A 10766-nucleotide genomic window follows, 5' to 3' on the forward strand; every position below is an offset into this window, starting at 1 on the left:
GAGCCCTTCGCTCGCTCCTCCCCAGGAGCCGCACTAGCAGATCTGCCTGGTGGCCCTGGCCAAGTGGCTTACAGGGACACTTGCTGCTTCCATGCTAGGGAAGGGTGCAGCCTTGCTCCAGGTGATACACTGGGAAAGACACAGAACTACCCTCCTAAGCCCTTCGGTCAGATGAGGTCATCTCTAGACAGTCACCAAAGCAGCTTCTTCCCCAACCCACACAAACAGGGCATGTCGACAGACCTGCTGGGAGCACAGGCCATGCCAGCCACATCCCATGGAACAGCACACAAGGAACCCTCCACATTTCACAGCATGCTCAGGTCTGTTATCCACAGCTCCCTGAGTGGCCTCAAACACTGAGGTGAGGCAAGGAGGGCATTTCAAAATGGCCATACCCAACACACCCTGTTCTTCCCAGAGGTGAGGAAGAAATAAGTTGTCCTCCCACCTATCCCCTTTGTACCAACATGAAGAAACCTAGGACAGAGACAGCCAGTGACCTAGACTACCAGAAACTAGGGATTTACATTTACAGGTAGAAAAACCCTCCCATAACTCTTTTTTAAAAAAAGTATATTTTAGATTCTACAACTTATGTTTCTTTAGAAAGTGAAATAACTGAATTGCAAGGATGCACTAGAATATTTCATGGTGCTATTTTACCAAAAAATTAAAAGAAAACAAAATTGTCCAGACGAGTTCTTCATCTATACATCACCTGGCAAGAGAGAAAGAAAAGCCAGTTAAATCACTGTGGGCTAGGGCTCATCTCCTGCTTCAGTCCAGGGCAGGAGTTATCAGGCAGTCCTGACTTTCCCAGTCTGCTTTAGAGCCCCACACTATCTTCTCCCTCGCCCCTTGTCTGTCTGAGCAGAGGCCAGACACACTGCTGTTCCCCACACACAGTCCCAGCAGCTTTGGCCGGTTCCTACCAGGCTACTAATGGTCTCTGCCGCACCACAGGCAGAGAATCAAGAGCAACACTTCCCTGCCCCTCTCCCCAGATCCTCCAGTACAACGCTGGACCAGAAGAGCCTCTGCCTGCACAGATGTTCCTGCTTCTTCCAGTGACCCTTTGCAGATGCAGACGCTGCAGCCAGGCCAGACCCCTGAGCAGCTAATAAGAGCTCCAGCTAGAGACAGGCACCTCAGGCCACTGTAGGAGCCCTTCACTGAGAGGAGGTGAAGAGCCTGGCACAGCAGCTGTTCTCAGCTGCAACTCTGCCCACGGGAATGGCACCCACCTGGCCTCTGCTCTTAGTTAGCATTTCTCTGGCGGACATTCTTGTCCTTGTGGTTTGTGGCATTGCTTTTCCTGGAAAGAGAAAAAGAGGCAGTGAGGAAAGAAAAAGCAAAGCCCCAGCCACTAGTGTAATTCAGGTCCAAACAGACAGTCAACATAAAGCAAGATAAGATTAGTTAGCAGAACAGTGTCAGTTTTGGAGACACTGGTGCCATCCCCGATTATATGTGGTTTATACACAGGCCACATTAACCATGGGGGAAATTCTCCCACCCAGCAAGCTAGTGTGTTATCCCCACAACAGCTAGCTTTTATATTCAGAGGAGATTCCCTGGATGGACGTGACCTAACAGTACAAATCTGGCTAAATAGGAAAACACAAGGTACTTACAGCGGTGCAGATCCTCCATCATCATCTTCACATTCAGGACAGCATAGAAAGAAAGAACAGTGTCAGGGAAGCGCATGTAAGACGTAATCTCAGCCACCTCTTTAAACTCTGGGGACTGTCATTCCAGACAGGTTACTGGATACACTGGATACTACTGCCCGCACAAGACTGAACCCAAAAGGTCATCTCACCCACAGGGCTCCTGTTTCACCAGGGCCTGGCAGAGCAGGGGCTACTTCTTACCCAAACACTTCCACTCCCTGCGTGAGTTTTAAGCTGCTTCTCATCTAAGCTTAGAGGAGGCACAAACTTAGACATAAGCTCCTGTTACGCAGTTGCTTCTGTTGGCACAGCGTAGCCTTGGCTCGCAGGACAGCCAAGTCACCACCACCCCCCCGCCAAGCAGCAGAGGTCAGGCCTGGCACCTCGTTAAACCTGAGGCACACCTCAGTACCCCAGGAGGCCACAGAAGTGGCCTTCCACACAGGGAAGCATCCAGGCAGTCTCTGAAGCAGCATCGCTGGCTGGTAATGTCTAACATTTGCACCCTGTGTAGCCTCAGCATACCAGCCAGTCTTCACACCACCAGCACTTAAAAGTGGAAGAGAGCCACAGACCCACCCAGCGAGACAGCACAGCTGCCGCTGACCTACCTGCTGCTCTCACTTCAACAGCACCGCTAATTCAGATGGCTCCCACATCTGAGCACAGACTTCACCAGCAAGTAAAGGGGAATCCAAACAGGATGTTTCAGGAATGAGGTTTTAAGCATCAGCAGTAGTACACCCTTCTTCCTCCCCACACATTTTGTGAAATCAAGATAAACACACTGCACACCACTTTCTTGCTACACTGAGCAGCACATGTCAAGCCCTGAGGCCTTTCACCAGCTCCTTGCAATCTGCCACCTTCCAACAGAAGGCTCCCCATCATCTCTTGCACAGTCCAGGCTCCCCTCAAATGGCACCAGGCAGTGAGGCCCATACTCGAAGCATTGTGACTGCCTTGGGCTCCAAGATCTGCATACAGCTGGTGAGAGGATGGATGCAGAAACATGGCTGGAACCATCTTACACTTACCATTTGAGGTCATACAGCAGCAGAGAAGGGAAGAGTGGAAAGATAACTCCAGCAAGGATATCATGCCACACACAAGCCAGACTCTCCCTATCCCAGGTAACAGGGAGCAGCCAATTCACAACCACATACCATGAGGAACAGCATTTGTCTGAGCTGGCTCAGCAATGCCTTACTGTTACCTTCTCTCAAGAGGGGCAAGGCTACGAAGACTTTTGGGAAGAGACAACCACTTTACACCAGGAAAGTGTAAAGCTGTGTATGTCTGTCAAACAGGTTTGACACTAATCTCCTCCACAAGCACTTGGGAACCTGAGCTTAAGAGCTTTGGCCAAGGAGCATCAGGACACTTCAGTATACACACCGTGCCTTCATCTGTCAAAGCATCTGCTACAGCTCTGACAGGTCAGCATTCAACATGATCTGGACCAGGCTGATGTTGCCAGAAGCCAGATCACTCAACACATACAGGCTATAGTTTTTTTTGCTGGAAGATGCAGCTACAACTGCATCTTAAGATGCAGCTTAAGATATCCACCTTCCAGCCAAGCATCAGAGGGTAAAACATCTGCTTGTAAGACTGCCTTGAGTACAATTCCCCAAGCCCTCTAGTCAGGGGAAGGATATTTAGTTTTAGTCCCTCTGCTCCACCTCACACCACTCAGCCTACCTGATGTGCTGTTCCCTTAGCAGAGGACTAAGGGCCTGACCCAGTAAGCAGGAAGGATACCAAGCATTTACACTTCATTGTTAACTGGATCAGATAAGGGAGGGGCAGCTGGGCTAACACAATGCAGATTCTTACTGATAAGGAAAGGGAGGAGCTGATATTTCCAGACCAGATTAAAGATAGCACTAGGCTTTGAGGAAGTCCCCGAGAGTCAGGATGTGTGCATCTGAGGACCCAAACAGATTCATGAACTGAACCTGAATTAAGCTAAGCCTGGTCTTACAGAGCCACTGACACAGGCTCCCGATTTTGCAGCACCAGAAAAGCCCTACTACCTATTCACAAATCAGCTTCTCCAGAACGTTAACTGCCAAAGAAAACCCAGTCCTGGAGACACTCACATGAAGCACTTGAGCAAAGCGCAGAGGAACTGGTGAGACAAAGGGTCAGGCTGACCTGCACTGAATCTTATCTCACCCCAGATCCAAAGCACAGATTGCTGAAGGACTGTCAGAAGCGGTGCTATTACTTGCAACTCCATGTCTGAAGTAGCCTGGTAAAGACTACCATGGTTTTAGAAGTGCCCTGAGAAGCAGCCCTCAAATTAATGCCCATCTTAAAGGAAACTCCAAGTTCTCTACAAGAACATCTTGCTTGCACCCTACAAGTTACTTGGTCTCCTCAAAGATTTAACCCAAGCACCTCTTACCATCAAGAACCTCATCTGGCTTCCTCCTCTTCTCATAGATGAAGATGATGGTGACAAGAACAAGGACTTCTGCCACAATTCCCAGGAAGGGCCAGAGCGCTGCCAGGCGGCTGCGTACACGCAGGTTCACGATGGCACCACCAAAGCCATAAGAGTTGGTGGCATTGCAGTGGTAGTCACCTGTATCCTCCTCAATATTCAGTTTAAGAATGCGTAACTCTGTCTTGTTGCCACTGGACTTGATAATGTATCGACCAGAACCATTGACAATGGGCTGGAGGGAGAAAAGGAGAAAGACAGCTCTCAGGGCAGTGCTGACATGGAGGGAGCTGCTCACTTACCATGCATGGTCCTACCGCTTACAGAAATCCTCCTTGCCATGGCACTGAGGAGGCCACCCTGAAACAGCTAATTCTGATGGAGAAGGTCCTCCATCTCATTGCTGGCAAGTAGGGTAAGCAGAAGGGTAGAAAGAGCATCAAAGCACAGCACTTACCTCTTGACCATTTTTGTACCAGACCCAAGAGCTGACAGGGGGGAAAGAGGGATTCTTGCAGATCAGCACACCTGTGTCTCCCTCATTCCCATGCTCAGACTTCTTGTATGCAGTCACTTGGGGTGCAACTACAGCAAGAGAAAAAGAAAATGAGACACCTCATAGAAAAGATGAAAGATTTGTACACCCTGCAGTCCACCTATCTGGAATCAAAGTTACCCATAAAGCTCAACTTCAGCTTAAGAAATGCATTAGTGGCTCTATTTCCATCATTTGCCCATTGTTTGGCATTTTCAGAGGGAAAAGCATGTCAAGTTGCAAAGGCTCAAATTTGTCCACCAGGTATTATCCCTCTCCCATTATTCTTGCACGAACATGCCCACAGCAGAAGGCTGATTTAATGCAAGGTCCAAGAGCTGACCCTACAGGCACCTTAGCTGTGTGATAAAATGGAGCTGCCTCACAGAGCAAATCTGGTAATAGTCATGTAGAGTCCTTCAGCTCTATTAATAAGGACTAGAAGCAACTTTTCAAAAAGATGGAAAGATACCAAAGCAAAGTGTTCAGGAGATCACAGCTTTCCCACTCCCCACCCCATACCCAGAAGCAAACATATGAAGTTACCTGAAATATTCACTTCTCCTTTTATCATCGGGCTTGTTTTGTAGACACATTCATAGACACCAGAGTGCTCTTCCATCTTCCCCTCAATTCTACCAAAAACCAGGATGTCAGATAAGTGTTCAGCACAACTGACATCCAGAGACATTTAAAAGCATCAGCAGTATCCTCCACAGGCAGTTTCTCCCATTCCAGTGCCAGTATTTATACTGCACCATGTACCTACTGCAACCCAACTCTCCACCCTTGCCTCCCCACACAGTGAGGATGACAGAGGACGATTTCACATACATCAAGTCTGACACACCAAGACCCTGCTTTCTGAATCCTGAAAACTGACAGCTTTCACTCCCTAACCCAAAGAACTCCTGCCATCAGGGCCTCTACTAAGGGCAAAAAACTTAAGACCTAGACTGTGAGCTAGTATAAATGAAGAAAAGCAGGAGCACCAGGACAACATTACACCATCACCAGATGCAGTGCGATATGTATGCTTCAGAAATGGCCAACTCCATGCTCTTCCCTCTTCCACACAGACCACAGGCCCATTGAAAAAAAATAATCACACCCTACTGAGCAAAGCCAACAGAATCTGAAAGTGCAGCAAGAGAGTCCTCTAGTTAGCACAACCCAGAACATGGCCACACATCTCATGTAGCTGATGGGTGGACGTCAGCCCTGCAGTTCACCTCGAAAGGAGACAGGCAAGGAGCTTAGGAGAACAGACTCAGAGGAAAGCTGTTCTTCCCATGCAGGAAAGCCCACTGAAACACGTGGCAAAGCAGTGGCAAAGAAATACCCAGGCTGGGTTACTCTGGATTGATTCAAGCATAGGAAGAACTCCCCATTTTCCTTTTGTAAAGCTGCTGCAATGAGATTTAGTAGATTATGCTGCACCGCAACAAACCTCATTCCGCAGCTTAGTAATACCCACTCAAGGGAAGGGGCAGGCAAAGTTTCAGTCCCATGGCTGCACTGGGACAACAGGCTGTTTGTCAGTTCTGCTGTGCATGGCGCTTCCCACTTCCAAAAACCACTCAGCTAAGGAATTGAGGTCACGCGAGGGAGGCTGGGTTATAAATACTTTAATCCTTGTTCAGCTCCCTGTTGCTATGGGGAGACAGGCACGTCGGCACTGCCGTACAAAAGGACATGATGCCTCTACAGCTGCTGGGTCAGTGCCAGCTGGGCCTGACTGTAATCAAAGAGGAAAGCTCACTGCACTGTTACAATAAGGCTGGTACTCCCGCTTCTGCTCAGCTACAGCCTGCAAACAGCTCCGGAGCGTTGCCCATAAGCTGCAGGCAGCTTCCCAGCTTCTGCTGCAAGAACCGCTGGACTTCGGAAAGGTACATAAAACCCAACGGCAGAGACAACATACATACGCTGGAGTCTCTGGTTCCACACGTGGCCTCTGGGGAGCAGGGAGCCGATGTCCTGCCCAGAGCAGGGGTCCCCCAGAGCTCTGGGAAAACAGCTCTAGCACGCTGACGTCAGTGCCGCAGACGGGCGGTGCAGACACAAGCCAGGCGGCAGCCTCGGCCATGTTGTACCTCGCACGCCGCACCCGACAAACCAACCGAGCCCAGCTGAACGCCTGCAGGAAGGCATGAAGCAGCAGAACTTCTCTTGCTAAAAGGATATCTGTGGCATATAACTTTCCCTTCCTCCTCCTTTCTGACTCCTCCTCCCCATAAAGTAGAAAATGCCAGGCCTTACCAAAACTTTGTTTAGCTCATCGTATGTTCTAAAGTTTGAAAGCCTACATTCAGCAAGACTGCAAGTATTTAGCTTTGGGCTCAGCCGACAGGAAACATTAATTGCACCCGGTAAAAAACCTGTTCAGATTCTTATTTGCCCCTGACACTCACGTGTAACTGGTGAACGCACTTGACTCCGTGTCCGTTTGAAGTATCTTGTCCCCATGCATCCATTCGTGACCATCGATGGCAGGGTAAGACCCAGTCATGTTACAGGTGAGGATCAGCTTGCCAGAAACACCAGTTACATGAACCTTGATGTCTGGACCTGCATTCGTAAATAATTCAATTGAAGTTAACATGCAGTATTCCAGAGGTCACATGCCTGCCCAAGAACCTTTAATGCAAACAGTTACCAAAACCCACAGCTCCTTATCTCTATCATAGCTTCCACTTACCTTTGCAATCGGTTCCTACCAGAACTGAAGATACCAGCATAGGAGAGACTCGAAAACCAGGCGACTAGGGCCTGACTGCACCTAGCGATAACTGATGCTGACCCCGCAGCTGCTCCCACCACGAGCAGAATCGCTGCCACGTGCTCTGGGTAGTTTTGAGTCCCTACTGCCCCTGCAAAAGGTGCAGCTCCAGCAGAGCTAAGTGCACAATAAGCAGTGGAAAAGGTCATACTGTGAAGGGCAGTTACAAGAGTATGTGTCTCTGCTTTTACGAGCCACTATAGCACTCGCTGTCAAAACCTTCCAGAATCTGAGCAGACTTAGACACCTCCAGGTCACATAACTGATGGCAGTCAAGACCCTCTTTTGTGAGGGGCAGCAAACAAGACCGTATGCGAGCAATGTGTGCATCATCTGATGCAACCCAAGAGATTACAGTTAGATTTACTCCAGGGAGAACACATAGAACCATGACTCCAAAAAGTCCTGAGCCTCCATGTGCCAAGCAGCAGTAAATTATGTAACATAAGATGACTCAGACACTTCTACTTGTAGGAGGCAGTCCAAGAAAACAGCTGCCATTAGCAGCATCATTACACAGCCCTGGTGGCACTACGGTTCCTACCCTTCCTCCCAACCTCAGTCTCCTGGAAGGAACAATGTTTGCACAGGGCTGACAAGCATTTCGCTTTTCTTCCTACCCAAATTCCACCAGAAGAAGGTTCTGCTGGAGTTCTGTATTCCCTAGTACATTTATGCTGACAAGACTGCTCCGCTAACTTCAGGATTGGTGGTGAGACCTTAGCAGGATGTTAAATTCCCTCACACTGGCCCAGGTTTCTGTTACTCAAAGCAGCTGCCTGTTAGCTCCAGAGTTTGACTGCCAGCTCTGTAAGCAGCGGGAATCTGGTCACTTCCACGGGACAAGCAACTACATCACAGTGACGCACACAGACACGGCCATTTCAAAAACGGTTGCATCTCAGGAAACTCAAAGCAGGTTTTGTTCCCCACAGCTTGTATCACTAGCAAGAAAGCGAGCTTAAAGCAAGATGGTTCACAGGAGCAGAAGCTGTACGAGCTGTAGGGAAGGGCCAGTTTGTCAGTGGTGGTTAGGGCAGAGTCTACCGCAGAATCAAGACTCTCAATTCTGCAAGCCAGCACCAGGACTCTGAGGCACTCAGGAATAAGCAGTAGGTTCCAGGTCTTTGGCTCCGGAAAGGGCACAGGATTGCCGAAGGGTGTTTTGGTTGGGAAGCCACAACCCTTTTTGAGCAGGGCCATTTCGGGTCAAGTCACAGGTGGTGAGGGAGATGACAGAGGGTGGGAGTCTCTCAGTTCTACAGCTGGGGTGGGAGGGTGAGGACACGGGTGCAGGGGTGAGCACGGCAGGAGACTCAAGACACCGGTGTCCGAGCAAGTGCCAAGGCCTCAGTGTGGCCACTCACGTTCGATGACAAAAACGTTCGCCTGGGAACGGATCCACTTGACTTTGGGGCTCTTCGACAAGTGGTTGCGGTCAGGGTCGTTGCTAGCCCGGCACTCATACATGCCCGAGTCGTCGCTTGTGAGGTTTGCGATGTAGATGGTACTGGTAGAGTGCAGGTTGTAGGTGGCGTTGATTTTGACACGGTCCTGCCGTGCGCCATCCCAGAGCTGAGCATAGGTCTCATTTGGTTCGTTTCCCTCAAACCACCACTGGATCTCAGGGATAGGATTGCCAATCGCCTCGCAGTACAACTCGACGCTGTCCTGAGTCAGTCTCTTTTGAGACAGTGGTGACTTTATAAAACCAGCTATGAGTTGAAGAGGTATTAGTGCAAAGTGTTAGTGCAAAGCAAGAATTCACCCCTCTACAAGCAAAAAAAAATTCAGCCATTGAGAAGAGGCCACATACAATCTTCAGATCAGTGTACTCTTCCCTCCCTCCCCTCCACGCTCTCTGAACTCTGCCCAGTGCAGACAGGACTTATTTTCAATTGTTGCATCTCCAGACAACAATACTTCCTGCGACTCCACTGCAAAACCAGAACATACAAGCCAGCACACAGTATTTGCCACTATCCAAACAAGAAACCCACAGCAGTCATGGCATCACCCGTCTTCTGCAAGGGACAGCATGATGCTCACCAAGAGCCTGCAACGCTTCTCCCGACACTCGCCCAGTCTCCAAGCTCTTTCAGTTCCGGAGGAAGACAACAACACATTTTTGTTTCAGGGGCTTATCCAGCCTCCACAGTCCCCACACAAATTTAGCATCCTCTATGCTCTGGCAAGGTTCCCCACAGGTCTGCCAAAGCCCCCACTGCAGGTTGCGACGGAAGGCTGGCAGCAGCACGGCAGCAGAACCCGCTTCTCGTCCCGCTGCAGGGAGGGCAGCACCTTTGCCAGGTGCCCAGCAGCGCCCAGGACACAGACCGAGCCCCTGCGGAGTCAGTTTTGTTAAGATAACTGTAATAGGAAAAGTGCTCCATTACTCCGCTCTCCGAAGAGGAACATGTCCGCTCCTCCTGGCTCCACACACTCGAGCTCAGCTGACCGTAATTCCGAGCTGGCCAGGCCCCGGCCACCCCTGCGTCGCTGTGCAGTGACCAGAGGACACGGCACCCTTTGCCGGCCCCATCTGCTGCCCTCACTGCACGGGCTGCTCTCTGCCCCACTCACACACTTGATTCACCACTCTGCTCGCTAAGACGCCCAGCAGATACTTTTAAACACAGTATTAACAGCTTTTTTGGAGGGGGGGAATGCCTTGCAGTCTGCGAGATGTCACAAGCCAGGTGAGGAAATGTGTAACATTCATTGCCATACAAACAGTGAAATCAGACCTTTCATCTCAGGCAAGACAACTCTGCAGAGCTAAATTAGTAATAAAGAGATTAAAAGCACGAGAAGCAGCTGCAGCCTGGAACTACGGTATTTTTCAAACTGCTCTTGCAGTGAGAGGTCAGGGGGTTCGGCTGTCGAAAACGAGACAGTCCAAAGGTAGGGCCATGAGCCACTGGGCTGCAGAAGGCTGCGCTGCCAAACATCTTTAGGCTACTAGCCAGGCACAGCGAGCAGCAGTCCCCAGGGGCAGACTGCCCCAGCCATTCCAAGGCAGCCGGGACAAGGGCAGGGCCCCAGGGGAGCCGTTCTCGGAGTGGGCAGGAAGGGAGGCTCTAGCAACACCGCTTCAGGAAAAGACATCACTCGTGGGTCAAGGTTACTTACGTGACTCAACCTCAGTCAGATTTACGAAGAACTAGTTAAGCTTGCAACACGTCCTTCCGGCACACTGACTGCGCTTCAGACGTGCCAACAGCAGGCTTACGGGGCATCCCACACACAAAGCCTCTTCCAAGAAATTAATTTACCCCGTCGTCAAGCACTTAAAGTTCATGATTATATACAACCCTC

General features: G+C 50.0%; 1 protein-coding gene across 1 annotated transcript; it reads right to left on the reverse strand.

The window, feature by feature from the left end:
• Nucleotides 1-1260: 1260 nt before the first annotated feature.
• On the reverse strand, nucleotides 1261-9163 carry BSG (basigin (Ok blood group); the record flags this gene model as incomplete). The annotated part of the gene is made up of 7 exons (XM_010282443.1): nucleotides 1261-1318; nucleotides 1638-1662; nucleotides 4093-4366; nucleotides 4589-4716; nucleotides 5213-5301; nucleotides 7081-7237; nucleotides 8816-9163. Coding segments are annotated over 7 exons (1079 nt in total), but the record flags the coding sequence as incomplete, so codon positions are not given.
• Between the last annotated feature and the right edge of the window lie 1603 nt (nucleotides 9164-10766).

This window comes from Phaethon lepturus, unplaced genomic scaffold (assembly GCF_000687285.1).
Source record: "Phaethon lepturus isolate BGI_N335 unplaced genomic scaffold, ASM68728v1 scaffold23772, whole genome shotgun sequence".
NCBI classification, from domain to species: domain Eukaryota; kingdom Metazoa; phylum Chordata; class Aves; order Phaethontiformes; family Phaethontidae; genus Phaethon; species Phaethon lepturus.